Source organism: Toxotes jaculatrix, chromosome 8, assembly GCF_017976425.1.
Source record: "Toxotes jaculatrix isolate fToxJac2 chromosome 8, fToxJac2.pri, whole genome shotgun sequence".
NCBI classification, from domain to species: domain Eukaryota; kingdom Metazoa; phylum Chordata; class Actinopteri; family Toxotidae; genus Toxotes; species Toxotes jaculatrix.
In genome coordinates this window covers 5,956,309-5,981,368 of record NC_054401.1, presented here as the reverse complement: position 1 = coordinate 5,981,368, position 25,060 = coordinate 5,956,309, and the positions used below count along the sequence as shown (strand labels likewise).

General features: G+C 39.9%; 1 protein-coding gene across 1 annotated transcript; it reads left to right on the top strand.

The window, feature by feature from the left end:
• Positions 1–439: 439 nt before the first annotated feature.
• drd2l (dopamine receptor D2 like) lies at positions 440–16,898 on the top strand. Its single transcript, XM_041044452.1, has 8 exons — positions 440–561; positions 9,049–9,441; positions 10,419–10,528; positions 12,157–12,293; positions 14,326–14,543; positions 14,941–15,024; positions 15,223–15,619; positions 16,671–16,898. Exons 2-8 carry the CDS (start codon positions 9,076–9,078, stop codon positions 16,865–16,867), a joined length of 1,509 nt encoding a protein of 502 aa, XP_040900386.1. The 5' UTR covers positions 440–561; positions 9,049–9,075; the 3' UTR covers positions 16,868–16,898.
• Positions 16,899–25,060: the final 8,162 nt, after the last annotated feature.

Here is a 25,060-nt window from a genome sequence, read left to right as displayed (position 1 = left end):
TATAACTTTTGCTAAATAAGAAAATATGTTCATTTTCCAAAATATGGAACTGCAGCTTTTACTGTATAGGTGTAATATGGTATACCTTTAGTATACCTTATAGTATAGTATATGTTAAAGGTATAGTGTGTACCTATTGTATACCTTAAGGTATAGGATAGTATAACACAGAAGATATAGTGTTGGTTAAAGGTGCTTTAACCCCGCCCCTAATATTCCCCTTCGTTTACGATTTTTTTTTTCCCTGCAAGTGAAATCTGCGTGAAACCCCCTCCTCTCCTCCTCTGCTCATCTCCTCCTCTCTTCATCTTCTCCTGTCCTCCAACTATTTCCATCCTCCTCCTCCTGCGCCGGTTCCTCTGTCAGACTCCCGCCTCCCTGACCCAGGCTCTACCGCCGACCACGGACGCGCAACGACAGACAGAGGGACTGACGGACAGACAGACTGAGGTCAAGGTGGGAGGTTTGGCTGTAAATCGTCAGATAGGGATGGTGCACCGTGACAGCTCCGTGTTGTTCCTGCGATGAGAGCGGACCTGAGCAGCTCTGCCGGGAGAGAGGGTGAGTGATTTAAACGCTTTGAAGAGGTCGAAAAACCGACTTTAATTGCTTTGTAACAGCTTCTGTCAATTCAGAAAGGATTCGAATCCTACATGGTCTCTGCAGGTGAACTTGTTGACTGTTTAACGCTTTAATAAGCGTTAAAAATAAGTATCTCTTGTACTTTTTCCTGGTGGCATTGTGCAGGGTTTGACAACTTTCTGCTTTAATAAAACGAAAAATTGGACCGCGATAGCATATTTGATCCCTAAGTGACAGTTTTGTGCTGACTTATTATAGTTGTCATTAATACAAGTGGAGAGACTACAACCATGTTAATATATATATGTAAGAAAAATACATATATTAAAATTAAGCAACTGAAGATGATGTTCCTATTTTATTGTTATATGTACAATATAAATCTACAGTACATTATAAAACAGAGGGTAATCTCAGTATATAAAAAAGTACAAATGCAAAATTAATAATGCATGATTAACAGTTTTTAAAAGATCACTCACTGACATGTAATAGGTTCAAGATTCAATTTATTCATCCAAACCTGGAAATCACAATGAACCAATGCTGTTTACCAAAATAATTGGAAATAAATACCTATTACATAAAACCATAGATTAAAATGATAATAACAATAACACCAGTCAGAAGAACCATTAAAATGAAGAAGGCTATGGGCTGACCGTAAGTAAAATGTGCAATAAATATTCTAAATATTATTTTAAAAAGCTTTAAACTATAAGATTTGCTTAGTTGTAATAGCGTATAATATAGAGGATGTACAGAGGGCACTCAGTGGACACTAAGTGGTCATAATGCTTATTATCAGGCCCATGATTCAAAGCCCTTCGAAAGTTTGAATTTCATCGCTCAGCCCTGGTCTGTATTCCCGCAGAGATGCTTCAGTTCTTTTGTACTGTTGTGAGTGTGTGTGGTTGTCTGTCTTTGTGTGTTGGCCCTGTGATTGACTGGCAACCACTCCAGGGTGTACCCCGCCTCTCGCCCGTAGTCAACTGGGATAAGCTCCTGACGGATCAAGCGGTATAGAAAATGCATGGATGGATGGATGTTTTTGGATAGTGAACATTACTACAGACTCCAACATAATGGTGCCTTGATGAAATAAGATCATCTCGTCTCCATTTGGACTGCAGAAACAGATAATTATAGTACCTTTTATGATGTTCTCATTTGTGATACCCTCTGGTGGCCAAAAGGCTGCAAAGTGCCATTAAGGTTGGTTTGGAGGCATTTACCAAAATCATAAAGCTCAGTCATACTGCAATTCCTCAAATACTCTGAAATGTAAGATTTAAAAAGGCCAGACTAACTTGTTTGGCAGCGAATCATGTGGTGAACTGTGTGAACCTGAATGTTTATACCATCTGCATTGTGTGTCAGATTGTTTCTCATTTTGAATCTGTGTGAGATTCTCTGACAGCAAATCGGGAGAAATACATTGGCTTTGCTGTTATCAAGTCTGCACACACAGCTTGGAACCAACTTCCTAAAGCTGCAGTCTCTGATTCTAAATAAAAGATGGAGACAAGGCAAAATTGCCTCTTGAATAAAAGATGCTCGTGATTGGTTCGGTGCATCGCCTCAGGGTTGAGGCCTCCTCATGTGACTCGTGTCGAGGTGATTCCCTTTTGTTAGCAGATCAATCGACAACTCAAATAACAGGAAAAATTTTGCAAGTTGTCATAAGCAAATAACAAGAGAAAGCATTTACCATGTCTCAGGGAGTGGATCTGTGCTCCCCCTCTGCACTGCTCTGTGGCTTATTTCACCTCTTTCATCATTTCTATTGACACAATACTTATTGCACGAGAGGTTCAGATGAAGCTAATGTTTTATTGATTATTGTCTGTTTCAATATCTCACCTTTACTTTACCTTAAACTGATGAAGTACAAAGTCTGCCGCCCCTTCACTCACTTTTACACTATTTGACATACCCTGTCTCAAATGATTTAAAGATGTGACTTTTCTTTCTGTCTCTCCTTCTCACTCACTTGAGGTCATACACTGTAGGAGTCTTATGAGGTGTTGCAAATCACTACCCAAGTCATTTCATCATAATGGGCGCCATAGCTGTGCGCAGGCAGCTGATTGAGTGTATATTACCATGTGTGGAATGTGTGTGTTTTAGAGCAGCGCAGGGGGAAAAGACACGTAATTAAGCAGCTGTGCTTCTGAATAGCGGTTCTTGATCCAAATCTTTGTTGGTTTTCCTCTTACAAGAGAAAAATATGCATCCCTGTCTTTCATTGCATGATAGATTGCTCTATAAAGCAGGCACACTGTCATCTTTTGGGGAAAAATAAAGATTACCTGTGAATTTTCCTCCTGTTTAACTAAATACGTTATCCTTCAATTTTATTTGTTTGCAAATGTTACTGGTTGTTCGCTCAAAACCAGTGAGAAGAAGGGACCCTGAGGAGTTCTGGGAGTGACTGAGAATAGAGATGAGGCTGAGAAGTATGAGACACAGTCAACAGTGAATCTTTTCTGCCCCGATCTCAGCAGAGAGTTGATTAAACTGCAGCTGAACATCTCCAACATTCCCAGTGGCTGCTGCTCATTCCTGCCACTCATTGAAGGAAATGAAAGATTTATTGCAGGTCAGTTCATAGCCTTAGCAAAGCTTGGGCTAAATTTGAAGGCATTTTCTTTTTTTTTTTTCCTTTTTTGTTAGTGGTGTTTGGCAGACAAGGCCAAAGATGTAATAGACCTGTCAAGTGTCTCCAGAGAGGAGCTACAGAGGAGGAGAAGGAGATAAGGGAAAAGGATGGAGTGATGAAGGCACGTGTTATTGAAAGGAGATTGAGGACAGAAAAAGCATCCGACAACACAGGATTGAAGGAGTGAGAGGTCAGTTCATAAGAACAAGAAGACAGGAAACTGTAATGTAGTGACAAAGGACAGAAAAAAAATTACAAGCTTGTCTCTTGCAGTTAAAATAAGGTATTGCAGTTTCAAATTGAAAACCACAAAGCATGATGGTGATATTAATGGCAGCAGCTTAGATATAGCATATTCTTGCTAATCAGTGCCGTTTTCCTCATCCATAATGTGCACTCATTATTCATTTTGTCCAGGAGCACACAAGATGGGAAAATGGTTCTCCAATAAAGACCATTATTATGCATTTTACCCCATGCATTTTTAAATGTGTGGGCCAGAGAAGTAACTGACGGACCAGAGGCACAGCCTGAGGCAGTAGTTTGGACAGATGAAGTAAAGACGGTAAATTGACCGTTTTATCAGTTCTCTGTTTGAAGGCAAAGGTTGTAATATAAAGAGAAAAATTACCTATTAAAGGACAAATAGTTGACTCATGTTCCCCACTTAAGATCAAGAGCAGTAACTGCCAAAGTAACACAAAATACTTATATATAAATCTCACTGTTAGAGAATATTTTAATTACAAGTGAGAAGAAGAATATGTGTATCATTAAATCAACGTTTTATTTCGCATGTTTGTATCCTCGCACCTTTTAACGTCCAAACATTTCTGCCAGTTTATTCTGACAATGTACAGCCTTGCTTTTGAATGTGACCTTGGTTTCTGTCTACCTTTTATATCTCCCTTCACGAATTCCCGAGTGACGTTATGGCTCTCTGTATCTCAGACTCAAATTAGACTTTGCTCTTCCCATAATGAATGGGAATCTGTACAAAGTAAATTAAAGTTCTCATGAGCAACAGCGCCAAAGGAGTTGCATCAGAATAGCTGCTTTAAACACACCACAGCATTCTGTAGTTTGGAAAACATCTGGACTGTCTCTGTCTTTTTTTTTTTTGTCTGTTTCTTGGACAACACAGTCTCCCAAAACTTTGACAAATGAGCTCAAACTCTGAAATGCAGACTAAATATGGTAGATATGCTCCGGGACCACAAATGTGATATCTAATTTTTAGGTCTTACTTCACTGTCACTTAACAATTAAAAAACTTTGGTTGCAGTTGGGAGACTTCTTCTTGAATCATGGATAGTCAATTGGCTTAACGCTTCATCAGTAACATAAAATTAATTGGACAAGTTTCCAGCCCAGCAGCTATTTTCTCACTGTCCACCAGATTAACTCACTGAGGAAGTTTTGTCTTTGTAAATATTTGCATTTTAACACATCAGGCTCATTCCACAAAGTTTTTGGAGACTTGGCTCGCAACATTACTCAGAAACTTTCTTTTCTTTAATGTTGCATGAATGGGAATAAGTGACATTTATGGAGAGTGAAAGAATGAAAGGCAATCAGAGTAAAATATAGAGCACAGGGAGAAAATCCCATCACACATTAGATCCCAAAAACCAGTCATAGACATTGTCAGGCCTGCACTGTGTCAGAGAAGGTTATCAAGACGCAGACTCCTTAAGCACCGTTCTCATGCCAAGTGTGTCCTTATAGTGATGTGATCTTGTAAAATCTGACCTTAAGAATTACATCTTAGAAAATGAAGTGACATTTGTAGCCCTGACCTCAGGGAACCAGCGGCAGCACTTGTGTGTGCACTGTTTAAGATATGTACACACAACTGTGCGGCCTTACTCTGGTGGCCATGTGTGAAATTAAATTGACTTGTCAGAGCAGGGATCATTGCACCCTCTTCTGAAAGGAAACCAATACATCGACGTTAATGATGCCTTCACCTTACACTCAATAAAAACTGCTCACAGTGCTACTCTTTGTGTAACAGAACATACAGTAAGGTCAGAGCCAAACAGAGTTACCGATTCATTCTTTGAACCTCTTAAAGCTCTCACTTTCCATTCTGCTCACATACTGCTTTCAATAATAATTATTTCTTCAGGCAGTATTCATGAGCAATAAATTCTCTTTGTAAAAAACATTGTGCAGCAGTGCAGCTGCTGTTGAAAAGCGTTTGTCTTATTATTTGAAGGTGGATGCTCTGTTGAGAAACTTTTGCTGGTAGTATCAAGTGTTGTGGTTCCGAATCAAAATGATCTTTTAAGATGCGCTGAAACCAGTTTTCTTGCTCAGATGAAGTAGGCTGTAAGTACTTAAGTGGTCATACTTACACAATAAAACAGCTCATTTGTCAGTGCTTTCTGAAGCACTTTCTGATCAGCCACCACTGCAGCGAAGGTTTGATTAAGTTTAGGCAAGTGAAACTATTTGACTACCTAAAAAATCTCCAAAATCTTCAGACTTCATTTATTATATATTAAAATTGTTTGCTTGGAAAAATAATCTGCTCCAAATTTGTTTGTTTTAGTTCAGTTTAGTCAAAGAAAATAAAAATACATTCAAGTGCTTTGTGCAAAGCAAGCCCCGATACGAGAGCACGCCATCCTCTCCCCTGCTGATTGCTGTGGCTGCAGCAGCTTTATTGAAGCACAGCGCTGCAGTCTGCTGGCTAACAGCTGTTTCCTGGACTGGTACTGAGATTAGAGTGAGGTGAGATTAGAGTTTAGTTCAGCTCTACAAACATGGCTGGAAGAAAGTTTGTTTCATTTCTGCTTTGTACAAGAAATGATCCCACACTTTTCTCACTTGCAACCATCAATTCAGTGAACTTGTGGCTTGTTACAGTGAACAGTAACTTTTAAGCTTGTTAGTTGTTGCTTGTGCAGGAGTTTGGCGACAGGAATTGATTACTTTTGTGCTGGGGGGGAGTCAATACAAAATATGTACACCATACGAAGGAAGAAAAACAAACTTATTGTTTTATGCGATATGATTTACTTATCATTTCAGGTCAAATTCAGTCTTCATGTTACAAAGAAAGCCACATTTGTACATTTTTCCTCATGAATCACTACAACAGAATCTGACCATGTATCCTCTGATTGCCCATCGCTTTATGCACATCCTGATTAAATTTCGAACAAATATTAGAATATTAAATTCACAAGATTATGCAGCCTTGTTGGCGCTTTGACCACTTTAAGGGCTGTCTAGTTGTTTTTGTTCTTATTTGAGTTTTTCTGCAGTTTACTTTAGCCATTAGCAGCCCAACCATTTACTGAAGTGCGCTTCAGCAAACAAACACTTGCCTTCATGGATGCTTAAAACAAGCTTCTAAAGCTAAACACTGGCCCTGCCCTTCACTCCTTCACATCTGCCCCTCTGGCGATTGCACTGACCTTTACCACAATAATGTTGTCTATATACTGCGCCCCATCAAACCCTCCACTGACTCAAACCAATCTCCATGAAATCAATATATGTGCCACAAGGGATAACGCCTTCTTCAGATGCTGTGGCCAATGGTGTGAGGTCAACAGGTGGGATAGGTTATTGATTTGTTAGGCTGATCTCATCTTGGATATGTGTTGATTAGCAATGCAGGTAACAGGCCAGGGTCAGACAACAACAGATGATATGTAAGTATATGAAACACATGACGGTGTGTGTCGGCGGGTGGCATTAAGGTGGAGAAAATCTAATCAAAGTCATTCATGACCTTGCGACTGGCAGGAGAGTTCATGCAGGAGAGGTAATGCAAGTCAGCAGTCTGTTTCAACTTCCTGTCGCTGATAAATATTTGATGCTGCTTTTTGCATGCGATTATGCAGCCTGGTTGTCAGAGTGTGTCAGAGCAGACAGGTAGAGAGATAAGAAAGAGGGAGAAAAGTTATCATACATCCTCAAAACGTTATCAATCAGCTGAAACACACAAACCTTCAGCAGCAGGTGACTAATGGTGGGTTTGAGGGAAACGTTTGGATTGATTTAGATCCACTGAAAAATTAAGGGTTCTTGAGTAACACTTTGTCATCCTGTCTCCTTTTCCTCTCATCTCCTACTAACTGTGAAAATCTTTGTTCTTATGTAAATGCTGTGTCGCAGCATCGCATAGCCACAAATTTTCTTTGCCGTTTGTGATCTCAGGCTCGATAAGTATGGTTATCTGTCTTCATTCACTGGTTTTATCTTTTGAATTGTTAAAGTGCAAAATCAGGTTGACGGTTCTGGAAATGTTTCTACTAAATTATCACACAAATCTATTTCTTGTAAAATGTTTTTAGTTTGCTCCTTCGTTCTGAACAGCAGCAGTGGTCAGCTTGGCTTTGATGGTTGAAATGGAATCAAATAATCACAAGTTTTCAAAAAAAAAAAAAAAAAAAATCCTAAACAACTCCCACAGGATAATTTATTTCTCCAGGGTTCATCTGTATGCTCTAACAGTCGATACTCTCCCCAAAATGTGGATAATTCTGTCTCAGTTTTGCATAACCCTTTCAGGTCTGTGCACATCTGTGTGACTGACAGTCACAGCACAGCAATGAATAAAAAAAAAAAGTAGTTAAGACTTGCACAGATTGCACAAATGTCTCTAGTGTTTTCCACATACTGCTGTTTGTTATACTCTATTTACGCCAAAAAAAGTAGCAATGCACCAAAAAGGCAAAAAAAAGAGGAAGACTTTTTACAAAAACATAAATGTAAGCAATGCACAATTGAAAACATTTAAAGATCTCCTCCAGACACATTTAAAGACATAAAAAATATTCTACTTTGAATAATCATTTGTATCTCTTTTTTTTTCACACGTCTCCTACTACATTCGAAAGTATTTTACATTTTACATTTACTATTTATGATGTCACAAAATAATTATGTGCATCCACATCTTAAACTCAGATTTAACGTGAGCGCAGAGAAACTTTCTTCCTGCAGCAGATGGACGTGAAAACAGCTTTCTGTTATCAAACTCTGCACAGATTTTATTCTGCACAGTGAAGGTCAAACATGCAAGCTTGACCTTCACGGTGCAAACAGTGAGCAAAACATTTTTGAGTGGAGATGGAGGTTAAGAAATCAGTTTTGCAAATGTTTCATAAGGAAGGACATTTGTCAAGGACACACATGATGTGTTTTCGTGAGAAACAGTGAAAGTAAACATTGCTTGTTTACAGTATTATTGGTACCAAAGCCATGAGCAGGAAGCAGAGGCAGGAAGTTAGATGACCAGTGGAAACATAAAATCTTAATAGAAGAAGAACCTGCTTTGTGAAACCAATGTGTTGAGAGTGTTTGCTGTTCGAAATACGAAGTTAACTTTATAACTGATGAATGAAAACATGAAATCGAGTTCCTTCCTTTCAGTTGACCTTTAAAGGCACCAGAGGCCAAAAAGAACCCGAAGAGTTATAAGAGATCTTTTACAGATCTTTTCTCACTTTTATCAGTTTTATCTTCTGTCAGTGGTTTAGAAAAAAAAAATCAGGTGACCTTGACAGCATGTACCTGTGTGTAGGCAACATAGACAATGTGCTGTATTGATTGTTTGCGTGTACCACGTGTGGTGTCCTGCTAAGCTGTCACACTGAGGTGAGACAAATTTCCAGTTCTGGTGCCACAGTAACCTTTTTTCCTTTTATTTTCCTCTGTTCTCAGACTCAGAAGCCAGCCATTGTTGGATCCATTGTGAAACACTGAATTGAGTTCACAGTGGGCAATGCAGGGTTCCAGCGTCATTATTTTTCTCTTCCCCTGTTTGTGTCATCACTTTTCAGCTTGACAATGTCCACTGGAGCGAGATCATGACCCTACTGAATGAGTCAGAGGAGACCTCCTCTCCCTCCTTCCCTCTCTCCTCCTTAGAGCACAATTTCTCCGTCTTTGTCACCCATGACCCCTCATACTCCCCCATATCCTTCCCCACCTCCTCCTTGCTGACCTCCTCCAACTGCACCAGCTCTCCTCCAGCCTCCTCTCCTCCTTACAACTTTTATGCGGTGCTGCTGGTGCTCCTGATCTTCTGCGTGGTGTTCGGCAATGTGCTGGTGTGCGTGGCGGTTTCTCGGGAGCGTGCTCTGCAGACCACCACCAACTACCTCATCGTCTCCCTGGCTGTGTCCGACCTGCTGCTGGCCACGCTGGTCATGCCCTGGGGCGTCTACCTGGAGGTGTGTGTGTGTGTGTGCTTTTATTTGCATTTTTGAAATTATGATGTTTTTCATTTATTGTATTTCGGTAGGGTCTCACTTTTTTTCTGTTTTGTAATTTAAAATGAAAAAAAAAAGGAAAGTAGACCCTCACCATGATGCAGTGGAAGCTGGATAAAAGCTGGCTAAAAATGTTTCTCTTTAGTGATTTTTTATAGCACAGTTAATCCACAGAAAACTCACTGGCAACTATTTGGACAATCAATTAACCACTTTCGTTGTTTTTGGGGGGGGGAAAAAAAGCCAAATATTCTCTGGTTCCAGCTTCTCAAATCCAAACTTTTGGGTATTGGACTGCTGGTTGGCTCAAACAAGCTATATGAAAACATCTTTCTGAGCTCTGGGAAATTATAACAGCCATTTGTTTCCACCTTTGAGAGGGTGGAATCATCATTAGTTTGGCATTTCTGCACAAGAAATGGTTAATCAGTGATCAAAGAGGTTGCAGTATACTTTCCTGTTGATTAACTTATTGATTAATCACTACTAACGAACTGTTTTAACCCCAGTCTCAGTTATTTATGTCAGTGGTCACAAAAGCAGATTCAGTGCAAGCTCAAGAAACAAATAAACTTGATTAATCAATTCAGTCTTCGAATGAGTGAGAATTGCAAGTTATGTCTCACGGACTGTACACAGGTAATGTCAGAGGGTAAAATATGTTTTACTATATTCAATACTTTTCAATGTAACAACAAACCTATAATTTTTAATTACAATATTAGTGATAAAATTAAACTTTTAAATTGAGGATAAATTGGATCTCTCCAGAATCAAGTCATGATTAAGGGGAATAGGTTTATGCCAAAGAGTGATCCAGCCAAACGGCCAAATATGCAAAATGAGTGAAGAAAATAAAGTCGCTGAAAAGCACACAGGTTAAAAATGAAGGTGAAGGAGAAGTGTGTTTACGATAATGTCACTTTGTTTTATTAAAGGTGGTGGGAGAGTGGCGCTTCAGTCTCATCCACTGTGACATCCTGCTCACCCTGGACGTCATGATGTGCACTGCCAGTATCCTTAACCTCTGTGCCATCAGCATCGACAGGTGGATTATTCTTTTGACTTTACTCTTTGCTTCTTCTTTAGAGCTTCGTATGTCAATATATCATTTCATTACATTGTAATCTCGCCCTAACCTTGATCTTTACGGGTGACACCTAGACTAAGCAAAGACCGGCTAAACAAAGGGTAGGCAACATATGTGCCTGCATTTACACACACCCACACGTCCACTAAAAACTTTAAAGATGAATCCACCATCTAGCTGTCACTGAGCCACAGGACAGAAGCCAACAGGTAATGACAGGTTTCCACTGCGTCATTTATGATGTCTTCTGCAGTCATTACAGTTTATTTTGTGTTTCGTGGATGAAGGAGACTATAGTTTATGATTTGGTGTTCTACCTGATGCCCTCTTCATGGGTCCAAGGGGAGGTGACCAGACACCCAGAGGGCAGGCCGTCTGCAGCTGTGTCCTAATTCCTCAGACAAAGTGACACATTGAGGCTGCACCAGTTCAGACTTGTGTAATTTGGTTCAGTAACTAAGGATAGAGTCTTAATTGCTTTCTCGAAGCTGTACACGATACAATACACACTGCAGTCAGAAAGCCTGGGCCTCATGCGTTAGAAATTTAAAATGAAACAGTGACTGCAAGGTTAAAGTGCTGACAGCTTTAATTTGAGGGTACTTACATCCACGTCAGATTAACAGCGTTGCAGTCATAGCCCTTTTTATGCATAGTCCTCCAATTTTAGGTGATAGAAAGTAATTGGATAAATTAATCCCCTGACTTTTCATCAGGGAAAGGTTTCTGTTTGTCCAAAACTTTGGTTTATTACCAAATACCTGCAAAACTAATGACATTCCCGTCAGCCTCAGATGTACTTTATGAGAGAGCTGCCATCATGGCTGTAGACTCAGTTTTTATTTATGTAGGGCGAGGGAAGGCAAACACGCACAGTTTCTTCTTTTTTTAAGATTTACACATTTTGAAATGTTTGACAAAATTCTTCCTAATCAGTTTTGGGACTAAATTCAGTTAAAATGCAGTGTTGTCCTTTTGTCCTTTCTAAGTGGCTGTATACAGCTACAAAAAATACCTAACAAAAGAGCCATATATACCTTTAGATCACTGACACATGTTTCTGAGGGGTTTTAGTAAGAATCTTAAGGAACGCAAAAGTACATCAACATCATCTCTACACTGTATGCTACAGACTCTACCACCTGAAACAACAAAGACTCCTGGAAATCATCTCATCTTGGGTAACTGTGATTTTGTCCGTGACCCTCTGCCCGCAACCGGGATTACAGCAGCTCGCTGAACAACACTGCTCCCACTTGCGCTTACAGCAGATGACTCTGAGTGGGTTTGACATGCTGGCAGTTACGTGTTTTGAGTCCTCGTGGCTGTGAAATAAGAACTGACAGCTTTAGTCTGTTTGAAGGTAAACTGGGAAATTGTTTGTCTGGGCTCTGGATTAACTGTTTTGGACAGTTTACTTTAAAATATGCGTGAACATGATGATGAGATAATAAAGTCTGAAGATGCATTAGTATGTGTTTGCTCTGTATTGATGTGTGTTCAAGTACAGGCAGCAGGAGAGTGTGAGAGGCATGCTAATGTGTCGTGTGTGTTTCATATATCTCACAGTGTTTGTTCTGCTGCAGATACACAGCGGTGGCCATGCCGATGCTCTACAACACCAGATACAGCTCCCGGCGGAGGGTGGCGGTGATGATTGCTGTGGTGTGGTTCCTCTCGTTTGCCATCTCCTGCCCTTTACTGTTTGGACTCAACAACACTGGTAACAGCTACATCTGATCTGTCCTCTCAAGTTACTCCCCTCTTACTAGTTTAATGCAGTTCAGAAACCGTTACAGTGAAATGCATCCCTGCAAAATAGGAGGCACTTTAAGCTCAGTGCTTGGAAGCTGTAGTGACTATGTGTTGGTCGTGTATTGCTTATTGCTGGCCAATAATTAACACAGTTATTTAAGGAAATGTATTTGTGCCATCCAGTGCTGGCACTGTGAAGACATATTGCAGCTGGCCAGCAGCATGATATCTGTCAAAATGTACTTTACATTGGCTGGTAAATCCACTGATTGTGCTGATTCCATTCAAATGTATTGGCTTTTGGTCTGAAATGTTACTGTTAAATTGTGAGTAGACTTTTAGTTGAGTTCATGTCGTACATTACCATGTTTGCATAATTAATGGAAGTCCATAGCTGAGACTGGCAGCATCTACATGCCCCAGCATTGACTTCAAAAAACACAGACATAGCAGTAAAGACATTAGGTACTGTACGTCAAAGCAGCAGTGACAGACCGAGACTGCACAGCTTTTCTTGGAGCCACCCTCAAGGAGAACTGCTACATACGACACTCACCGCAGTTCATTGTATAAATCGGAAGAGTGGGCAGTTTTTCCTGTGTAGAAGAAGCTAGAAGTATTCAGTTGTTCCAGCAAGGACCAGTGAAAATTTGTCCTTGGAAAAACAAGTTCATACATGGTCACAGTCACATCTATAATTACATCCTTTAATGATCTACTTCCTCATAATTGCTATCCAGCTGTACATTAGAAGACTTGACTTCTAATGAAAGGGAAAATGGGATTTTATTTTTTTGAAAAAGAAACTTGGGGACCTCAATTTCACTTTCATTAAAGAGCCTTGCTGCTGGTCCAATGTTTATTGTAGAAGCCGATGGAAGAAAAACATCTCTGGCTTTAATATTTATTTAAATTTAATTTACACCATTCAAGGTTATGGCGAAAAAAATGTTTCTTGTAATGTATACTCATTTGAGAAATGAAGATTGGGTCCTTCATGGTTTGTTTAGTCCACAGCTGTTAAGAGATGTTTTTTTTTTTTGTTTAAAAAAAAAAAAAAGGAAGGACTCAGCACACAAACCCTTTGAATTTTGTTTTCAATCTTTGATGAGATAGTAAACAAATACCATACATCTGCTCATTTAGCAAACCTCAGTATGTGGTAACTAAACACACTTTATACTTAAATATCCATTAGCACAGACAAATGCAGCATTCAATAACATTTCCACGTTGTTCCCATCAAGGGAGTGACAGGTGACGTCTGCTGCAGATGAGTGGGCACACCTAATCCTCGATTCGTTTGTTGTCTCACAAGAGGAGCAGGAGTGAAGATGTTCGGCAGCTAACCTCTGCTTTAATGAAGGCAGCTGCGAGGAGGGACTTAAGCTCTGAATGCGCTCACATTAAACTCAAAGGAAACCACTTTAAAACAAGTGGAAAACAAGATGTAAAATGAGAGTTCAGCAGCTTCAGCTGTGGGTCCAAACACAGCAAGATACTGAATGATGTAAGATCAAACTGTGAAAAATATTTCACTCTCCTCAGTCATGGGTTGCTCATAGATTACAACACACTACTTGAAAGTTACTGTTGTGGATTTTCATACAGAGTCTGTAATTAAATGATCAAATTGCATGGTCTGAGCCTCCTCACTGCCCTGCAACTGTATGTTTACTGAAACTCATGAAAACAGCATTTTAGTTGTTATACAACACAAGGTTCGTTCAGCTCTGGAGCACATGGTCATGGTTTATTTTTTAACCATTGGACAGAGACCAGTTAGCCTTTCCCTCCCATTTCCAGTCACAGTGCTGACCTACACTAACCATCTCCTGGTTTTTGACTACATTTTTAACTTATCTGTAACTCTGGGGTAGAAACGCAAGAAGAGATAGTTTGGCAGACCTGAAACCAAACTGACAGCTTATAAAATCCCCTGAAAGTATCTGTACAATATTATTATCTCTGTGTTTTCCTTTTTTCCATCTCTCCATTAGCCAGTCGGGAAGGCACCACGTGCAGCTTTGCCGACCCGGCCTTCGTGGTGTACTCCTCTGTGGCCTCTTTCTACGTTCCCTTCATCGTAACATTGCTGGTGTACGCGCAGATCTGCGTGGTGCTGCGCAAACGAGGCAGACGCACCGCCCCTCCACGCAGACACGGTCTGCACACGCAAGGCGGGGCTGAGGCAGGAGAGGGTCATCGACACAGAAAGGTAGAACCTGAAATTGGATGTCAGCTGAGAACTGTTTTGATGCCATGTACTTTACATAAGATTTCAGATTTCATTTATTCTCCCTTTTCTCTTCCAACAAACATTTTGGCATTGATGGATGTTGACCCACTAGTGTGCTTGGCTACATCCAAGACACTGGTGCCATTAAATATTCTGTATCAGCTTGCTCCACCTCTTTGTTGAGGTTATGTGCTGCTTTTGAAATACTCTAGAAGCTATAGCTATTTTATTATTTCTATTTCAATCATAGGAGGTAAATGGTGGATTTTAAATAAAGTTTCTCAGACTCCTTGGACCACCACCAATAGCCTTATTGCATTGGCCGGGCTCTTCTCCAAAATACTTCTTTTCACTGCCCGTTCTCCTATCCTTTCAGAATAAGTGTACACAGCCAGAGGATGTGAAGTTATGCACTCTGATCCTGAGACCCACCACTGCAGCCCCACAGCGAAAGAAAGTGGTGAGTTTCTTGATACAAGGGGAAAAGTCTCTTCACTGTTTTTCCTCATGCAGTCTGTTACCTCTGCAATGATGCTCTGCTTGCTTCCTGTTATCCCTCCTCTCCTTCCCACATTCATAAATGTCCGACTGTGTCCCCTTTTCTTCCTATCCTTTCATTTATGTAATCAAGCATCCACATCTTTGTTTGTCTCCCAAGGCCTACCTCCCTCACCATCCTACCTCCGTCTCTGTTTGTCAGACCCTGGTGAAGGAGGCAGTGGTTCACCCCCTTGAAGTGGAGCCGGGTCAGTTCCTGCCGCAGACCGAGCAGAGTATGGCTCCTCCTCCTGCTCCACAGACCTCCTCCCACCCGGGACGGGCAAGGATCTCCCTGTCCATCTCAGTCGGACCTGCCCCTGTTCTTCCTTCAACTGTGACGCGATCGGCCCTGACGCCGCGCCCCCCCACCCTCGAGGACGGCATGAGGGGGCGTGAAGGATGGAGGGAGCGTAGTGGAGGCAGAGAGAAATGGGGGATCACCAAGGAGAGGGTGAGGGGAAGGCTGTCACAGCAGAAGGAGCGGAAGGCGACACAGATGCTCGCTATTGTGCTCGGTGAGCGGAAGGGACGTTCATACTAATTGATGAGGTGTTCATCTTTGGGCCCTGTACATATTCTCCCTGTACTTTTATCCTGTCTCACTCTGTATGTGTGTGTGTACGTCTTCATTTAGCAGTACAGTTCATTATTTTAAGTTTCATTTTTCAAAAAAGAACATGTATATTGGTTATATATATATATATATATATATATATATATATATATATATATATATATATATATATATATATATATATATATATATATAATAGTAGTAATAAAAAAGACTTATGTGGCATGAATGGGAAAAACCGTTTATTAACAAACTCCATTGGAGTTTTCTTAGATTAACAAAAAATCTTATCTGATATAATGAACTTGTTCTTAATAACTGTAGCAGCTTACATTTTCTCTGTCCTTTATCCCTTAGTACCAAAATCCATTTGCCTTTCTTGAAAATATCATTGTAATTTATAGGTAAATACCAGTTAACTTTTGGGAAGTTATGAGGAAATTTTCTGGGAAAATAGCTGTAAGATACAGGACTCATAAAATAAATTATTACCAAAGAAAGCAAAAATGATATCTTCCTTTTAAAAAAAAATCACCTTATTTTTCTCTTCAATTTGGTACAAACTGAAAACAGTGAGGTTGATGGAAGGTGTTGAATGCATATTTGGAGAAAACCTTTGAGAAAAAAAGTTATTTCAGTGAGAGACTCATTGTCAAATCTTCACATCCAAGGCACCATTTTTTATGGCCTCTGTTATTTATGGCTTTTCATTTGATTGTATTTTGTTTCTCGCCAGACTCATCTGTTTTGTGATTTATGTGACTTGGCTGCTGCATCGCTACAATTGAGACTGATGAAATACCCTCTATCTGTCTAGCTGCCTATCCGTGTGTTATTTCAACAATTTCATTACAAATGCAGAAGTTGGCAGGATATGTCATTAATTATATCCCTGAATAATTTGTTCCACATCCATGTAGGGCAAAAACACACACACACACACACATACATATACATGCACCCTCTAACCCACTTCCTGTCCTGTTTCCAAGGTGTGTTCATCATCTGCTGGCTGCCTTTCTTCCTGACCCACGTGCTGAAGGCCCACTGCAGGAGCTGCTGTATTTCACCATCACTGTACAGTGCCGTCACCTGGCTGGGATACCTGAACAGTGCCGTCAACCCCATCATCTACACTACATTCAACATTGAGTTTCGTAAGGCCTTCATCAAAATCCTGCACTGCTGAGAGCCACGGAGATTAGAAGTGTCAACTGTGGGAAAAAAATGCAGCAGCTCAGACAAGACTGGGGAAAGACACTAAGAAACACACTACTAGACGATCGCAAAACAAGAGTGTGTGTAAGTAAAAGACAGCTACAAGGAACAGGCTAAGGGGAATATGTGAAGACTCACAATCTTGCCACAGCATCTTGACTGCAAGACTCCACATATGTGAGACTCCCTGAGAGGGGAATGATTTTCTAGTTTACAGGAACATTGTCAGACACTTTCTGTTCCATTTTCTTGTAATCTTGACAAACAGAATATTGTTATTGGCTTGCATGTGCTCATCCTTTTTAAAGGACTGGAATAAGTCAAGTCAAAGCAAAAAAAAAACTTTGATGTAAGAATCAAGCGCAAAACTTTTTTTTTTTTAACTTTCTGACAACCCACTGAAGTTACATCAAGTCAGAATTATTGACTGATTTGGTGATTGAGCAGACAGTGAATTCAATGTGTACATTAAGTGTACATCAAGTGTGCATATATATAAAGTTAGGTGTACTGTACAGACCATTGATAATAATAATATCATTTTCTTTCAGTATTTACATTGTTTTCACCATTATAATGAATTGAAATTACATTCCTTGTTCCAACGAATGTTTTTTTTTTTTTTTTTTTTTTTTTTTAACCCAGGGTGCTTATTATAGATAGTATTTCAAGTGAAATAAAATAAGTAGAATAGAATAAATAAACATATCTGCAATGCATGAAAGTGCAGCTGATTACAAAATAAAAGCAGTTTATTAGTTTTTTATTATAGAATTGTAAAGTGCATTTTACTCACCCTCTGCAGTGGCACAATGTAAGTGAAAAGCACTAAGAGCCCCAGTGACTGTGTAAAGTTATTCAGATATTGCAGACATTCGAGCAGCTGGTATTCAGACAGGACTCCATGTGAAGGTTTTTTAAATCCTTATCCATCAGTATGGTGCAAAAACATTTTGGGATATTGTCATTGTCAGAAATCCTGAAAATGCAAATGCAAATAATGATATTTCCCAAATTGTCAAAATATTGCCTTAAAACCCATTACTATCATTTTTATACTGTAATACCGCTCAGTGAAATCACTAGAATTTAAAGAAGCCAAAATGTAGTCTATGGCGAAACCTTTAGGAAAAAGAAGCAGAAGTCATTGCAGGACTTTGACAGTGGTGATATTTTTAGGTGCCTGATGTGGGAAGTTGAGATATAAAAGTCTGGCTTGCTGTCTGTGACTGGCAGCTTCCTGACAGTAACTCTGCTGTCCTGTCAGCAAACCCCACTGATGTTCCTCTCTGCACAGAATAAAACAAATGCTATTAAGTTGCAAATGCTGCTACTCCTCGAGGGCTGCTGTGGAGAAGCTGAATTAGAGGTCCTGCTCTCCTCCCCAGTCTGATACGAGGAAGGGAAGCTGGCAAAGCTGTGTGTGTCTGAGGAGTTTAGATTGGTGCAAGTTGCCCGCCAGCCTGAGCGGAGTAAACAAGGACTCTGACACCAATACAGGTGCAAATGAAGCCTGCCCGCTTTATTATTCATTCAGTGTCATGAGCAGGTGAGGAGGATATAACTCGCTTGTGTTATAAACAACAAGCAAGCAGTGCTCAGACATTTTAAAAACATCAGCACAGGAAAGTGTGTAGTTGCATTATAAGTCATTTATCTGAGGTGGCCCCTGAAATACACAAAAAAAAAAATAATTTGACAGAGTAAATAAAATCATACAGCTCAGGAAATAGAAACATAACACAACAACTATGGGATGGATTGGCACAAAATTTAACACAGACATTCATGGTCTCCAGAGGATAAATCCTACTGACTTCAGTGATCAGTTTTGAGTTAAATGTCTCCACTGCTATGGAATAGATTGCCAGACAAATACCTGTCCACAGGTGATGCAGTCATGTCTCCAGCACCATGCTTGATCTTTGAAGTGAATTCAGCTATGTAATCTAGAAGATGCTGAGTAATGCCCTGACTGGGGTTCCTCGACACCGCCAGCACCTAGCACTATGCGGTAACATGATAGGACACACAAAATACCCCTGAGAAGACTGGACACACACACACACAAAGATTCATGCATACAATTATGCCTCTTCAGATTCATAATAGGAGTATAAATGTTGGACACATATCTTTCAACTATGTGAAATTAAACCCGTGACTTTGTGTATTTGTGTCCGTCCGAGCAGCCATTATGTTCCTCAGTGCTTGTGAGTGGGAGCAACTCAGTGGGGTGGTGTACATTACCCTCTGTTGTTAAACTCTGACCCAAGCTCACAATTATCCCCATGCATATTTCATGGACGCCTGATGACAAGAGTGCACGTATCCATTACTGACCTGACTGCTGGAGCCTCACCTGTTCTGACCAGAAGAGAAAGATTATGTTGGAGAGGCATGAAGAGTAGACTGGAAGGAGAAAGAGGATGGTGATGAAGGGTGTGACACAAAGAAAGTATTAAGTGGTAACTGAGGAGAGGAAGAGGAGAGCACCTGAACTGCAAGAGAAGGAGGTGGCAAACCAGTGTACGTTGCAGACGATGAATTCACAGCAACGGCGAAGATATCTCTGGATTTAAGATGCGCCAGAGCAACCGGGCATCTTCAGAATCTTGTCACTGACAGTGCAGCAGTGATGCATTTGTTTTCCCCACTGTGGTTCAAGCGGGTTTATTAAGTGGAGGAGACGCGCTCGGATGAATAATCCCATGCATACAAATGAAGTCGATACATGCAAATCTTTACGGCTGATATTCAGGTGAGAGCTCTTGAAAAAATGTTTAGAGTCCGGAAAAGTACACTGATGTGATGAGATGTAATACCATCATGGAGGGTGTAGTACAGTGAACAATGTGTGTTCAGTCTCAAGAGTCCTTTCTTGTTTAGTTATTAGAAATCACGTTTAAAAAGCTTTATGTAACTGATCCATTTCTTTTAATTTCTTTTTGGGAAGATCAGTTTAGTTCCACCTCATAATTTAACCAGGCTTAATTACCATGATCAAATGTGACATTTGTTTAAAAAGAATTAATTCACGAATCTCTTGAGTAATGTGAAATAATAAAATGCAATTTAAAAGGCCATTTTAGACTTATTGCATCTTGTGTAAGAATGGCAACATGTCAAAGTGACTCACAGATGCATGATTCCAAGCTTATGTTTGCTTGCTGTCTTTATTTCTTTTGCAGGATTCAGCTGAGGTTTCAAGGTTTCCTTCCAGTTCTGTGTTTCTCCTCTCAGCTCAGCCATGTCTGAAGTCCAGCTGATCTTACCCTAACAAAAACGTGTATACAGTTAGGCATTATCAAGCTATCATCCCATGGAACATCAGCCTTGAATGTACACACATTCTACATTTCATGACGTTTACCAGCAATTTTACAAGTATGGATTTGCAAATCCAGACTGGCAGCACCAGCACTTCTGATGCACAGCACCCAGCTGATCCATCAGTCTATCCATCTCCTGAGCACTGGTCATCAACATCTTTTCAAAGTCCAACCAGTCATGGAGTATTGAGCATATCATCTTTGGTCCCTTCTACAGTCCTCACACTCATGCCCCACTGTAAACCCACAACTAATGGAAACTTATACCCACAATTTCCATCTTTTTCTGAAGTAACATCAGAGCCTCAGCTTCCAGAAACTTCACCCTCTTCCTCTGGTTCCTCAGAGACCCAAGATCAAAAAACCCTGACTTCACCACTCCCTTGTAGTGGTGATAATCTCCAGGAAACTCAGCAGAGGAAACCGTCAGATGGGGGGCCTCTGGAGGAGGGATCAGTGGGTCTCATGATACCCAAAGATCTTCCTGATGAAGAGCCAGGTATGGTAATAATTAAGGGAATTGGTTTAAAAAGGAGTTTTGATGAGGCCCAAAAAAGTCAGGCCCGACATGAATTCTGTATTAAACCAACCCAGGCCAAAAGCACAGCAGCGTGTAATAAACTCAAATGTAATTCATTTTTAGGAACTTATTGCTCCATTGACATTCAAGAAAATATGCCACTAAAATGTTAGTGTTTAATGCAATAGTTGTTCACCTTTCATGCTGAGTTGTTCCCCTCTCATTGAGAAGGTTGATGATTAATTAAGTGAACCTCACATTTAGAGTAAGACATGGGAAATTAAGAAGAATAAGTGCCTGGACCCATTTGGTTTGGTTGGAACCAACTGACCAGTGTGAGAATTAAGGCATTTGACTTACAATTCATGGAGATGCCTTGCACTTTGATTACTGGCGTTTTCTTTTACCATGCTGCTTTTAAAATGATCATCAGCGGCTACATCTCTGAAAGGCAGTTAGCTGCTAAATTCTTTAGTGTTTGCAGAGTTGAGTGAAAGCAGCTAGTTTAATGATCTACACTCATCAGCTTTGCACCACTGAAAATCTGATCTGTGCCTACAGATAATTAATCTCTGTGGATGAATTATTCAATCTCTGTCTTAAAACAAAAATACCTAGGCCACAGTCTATACGTGAGAAGTTATATATATCTTAACAAATCATTAAGATGTGGTGTGACTATTTTATTGTACACCCATCTAGGTTCTTTTTCTTCACAGCCAGGCCGGTACATCCCATTCCTCTGGCTGTTCTTATCTTTTCAATTGATGTTTTTTTTTATCCTTTATTGTAATTTTAATAAACAGCAAAGATTTGGCCCAAGATTTCACCACCTGCTATATTATATAGTGATTTTCTGCCTCGCCAGTTCTTCAGAGGTGTTAGAGAAACTTTTGCTCCATCATTTTTGAGATCGTATTGATACAGTGACCTATTGTCATGCTTCATTTGACACACAGGCATTTTTTCTTAAAGCGGCAATATGTAATTATTCCAGTTTAAGACAAGACAAAATTTTCTAAGATTCTTAATAAAATGTGAAGAAATAACAGTTTTGAGATTAGCGCACTCGAATGTGCACCTTGAATGACAAGCACACAAAGAGGGCTGGTGAAAACTGGATTTTGTTTGATGGTCCACCAGCCCGCCAGGGTTTGTCCCCATATGCACTCCAGTTATAGCACAGGGGATGGGGAGAGGGCAGGAGGGACCAGAGTGCACTTTTTGGTTTCTTATTATGGGGTGGACACCCTAACTTTCTGCCACTATTTGTTTGGAGTATGAATTTGACATTTGGTCAATTCCCACACATTGCCCCTTTAAAGATAAATCATTGGTATGTCCTGTTCTCTTACTGCTGGACACATTTTTTCATACTTGGTATTTTTCAGCTTCTCTTGATCATTTGCCTCTAGAAAATAACAGAGCCACAGTTCCTGACTCCAACTCTGCCTTCTATCCAAAGAGTGGTTTCTTATCAGCTCTTAGATACAATAGATACAGAGACAGATACAATAACATTTCTCAGAGTACCTCCAAACGACAGAGTGCTGAGACCGCTGTTTGAAGCCTCGGTAATCACACCATAATGTGGGATAATGCTGGTGTGAAATCTATTTCATTGCTATTCAACTTCAAACTGGCCTTTGACACTATTGATCATGATGTCTTTTTAAAAGGCAAAGGCTGTGGTGACTGGGATTTCTCACACCACCTCAGATTGGATTGCATCACAATTAACTAATTGAAAAAAAAATTCATTATCCACTGGTGAAAATGTTTCATCATTCCCCAGAGGTCTTTCTTAGATTTAGAGTATTAATTACACCCTCTGTTGTGTCATTTGTCAGTTTAATTGTGCTTTTTGTTGATACCATGTCAGCCATGTGAACAGTTTGATCTATTTAATGATAAATAATGATGTAGGCAGGTTAGCTTTTAGCAGGGCTGGGGGTTAGATTGATGGCATTTTACTTTCCAAATGATACTGGTACATCACACCATTTAGTAACTCAGTACCGTGCAGCATGTTGAACAGTTCTCACCCTCTTTTTTTCCATTAAACTATGAAACTCTTCCCTAATCTGATCTTTTATGTTTTCAGGATTTGGGAAGAATCAAAAGAAAAGAATCAAAGAATCAAAAGAATCAAAAGTTTAATTTTCATTCTCTATCATTTGTTTTAGTCAATCCCCTCTGTCCCAGCTTTAGCCACGCAGTGGAAGATAAGCCCAGTTTAACAGCTTATTCTCTCTTTCCAGTAAAGGAACAGTTTTTCTTTGCTTTTTTTTTTCTTTTGATCAAGCTCTGTTTATTGAAGATTTTCACATCATACAAAGCACAAACAGTACACTGTATCCAATCTAATCCCATGTATCTGGGATTTTTTTACACACTTGCGGAGGAGGAGAAACACACAAACAAACAAAACGAAAACAAAAAGACTGATAAACACAGAGCAACAGTCAGAAGTTTATACATATTACGGGGTTACATTTTCTGCCTCCCTTTTTTTCCACCAATGTCAAAAAAGGCAGCCAAATTGCACAGAATCTCAGAACAGACCCTTGGACCCTTATTGTCTTCTCTGAGATACTGAATAATGTCTTTGTGAATACATAGTATGGAGAGGGTCTTTTTCATCTGAACTATGAGTTGCCTGGCTAACAAAGTGCAGGAGGCCCACATGTTGCACTTGCAAATGCCTAGATTCACACACTGTATTGCCTGTCATGCCTTTTTTCATTTGGTATATATTATTATAATGTAAATTTATAGCACATGTGACAGTATGTAGCATCAAACTGAAAAGTTCTTTTAGGTGGAGAAGCGAAAATTACCTCCCTGAGTTCACAATTCACTCACCTTAAAATTTAGCATAACATCACTTTCAGTCCCACTGCTGCCGCATAGTGCATCTGTGAGGCTTTTATCAATAACTGCTGAGAGGTTCCACTTTACACCGGTGCTCATCCGCCTCAGGTGGATATCAGTCAAGCATAAAATTGACTTCAACTTTTTTTTTGCAGCTCATGTTTTACCTCATAATATGGGAGTGTCCTCAGTTCACTCAGGTCCTCTGAAGAAACTGTTTTGGTGATTGAACTTTAAACAGCGCCAGCCCGACAATCCTCGGGCAGCTTGCCTCTGGACACTACACTGACCATCTCAGTCTCGTGTCTTAAGAAATTTACAACATGCCTTTGCCATGAGACGTTCTTTTTCTCTGTGTTGTGCCTTATGCATACATTTTGTGCTGTGTATCTGTTTGTCACCTGAATATCCATAAATGTACTGTTTTGATTCATTCTTGCTGGTCTCATAGCATTATTTGCAGCTGCAGCAGGCAGCTCTAAAGCTCAATAATCCTGGGCCGAAAAATGAGGAAAGTTGAGTAGATCTGCCTTGCAGCTCTTCTCTACTGTTGAAAGATTTATTTATTTGTTCTCTTGTTTTTTTGTAGATGCAGAGTCTCAAGCCTGTTCACCTCGTGACTTGTTACTGATTGTGAGCTTCCCTATCATCATCATCCCTATCATCACCTCCGCTCTGTTAGGTAAACTGCTTTACCTGTCTCCATTAGTGATCAGATTTTTATACAGGTTCTCATGCACTGACTCAATTTTTGCTAGAAATTCTGTTAATACACCATAAGTACGTTGCATTCAGCAGGTAAAAACAGTAACTGTAGACTTCACCTCATGTCCTCACATGTTTACCACTCAAATCACAAAAGAACAGATTTATAATAATTATTTTGTTTTGTAAATACTTAATTCTTTCAGTTCATGTTAAGCATACATATTAGGAGGATCAAATTCAAATAAAATAAGCAGAAATTATCTCACTGTGTCATTACACTTTTTTCTTATCTCTTCCTATTAGTCAAGTTCCTGGTATTTCCCTCTGAGGCAGGTGAATCTCCTCCTCCTTGTGGCACAAAAGGGAACTGCAGTGTCCCAACCCACGTTCCATTTCTGTCTAAGAATCCAGTGAACCAGACAGGGAACATCAGCGCAGGTGAAAAAAGAAATGCAAAAATCACACGGATTAACATGCAGGTCTGTGGGGGTTGTAATTTTAATCTTTCACTCTAATTCACTGCTTATTTGTCTCAGACAGAAGATGATAATTAGAGATCCAACAGCTGTCTGGCAGTTAGGGCCATACGTTTAATATCCTCATCATGGAAGGGGTTTTACTGGAATACCACAATCATTCATTATATTAAACTGCTTTATACTTTGACTGAATTCAACAGTCTGTGTGGACAGCTTTGTACAGATTTACAAGTGCTGTTGCATGTTTCACA

What these genes read in the sequence shown, in the direction of transcription:
- drd2l (XM_041044452.1), top strand. Translation starts at nt 9,076, where the DNA reads ATGACCCTACTGAATGAGTCAGAGGAGACCTCCTCTCCCTCCTTCCCT. An exon ending in TGTGCCATCAGCATCGACAG is followed by an intron (nt 10,529 to 12,156) that starts GTGGATTATTCT and finishes GTTCTGCTGCAG; the next exon opens with ATACACAGCGGTGGCCATGC. An exon ending in GTTTGGACTCAACAACACTG is followed by an intron (nt 12,294 to 14,325) that starts GTAACAGCTACA and finishes TCTCTCCATTAG; the next exon opens with CCAGTCGGGAAGGCACCACG.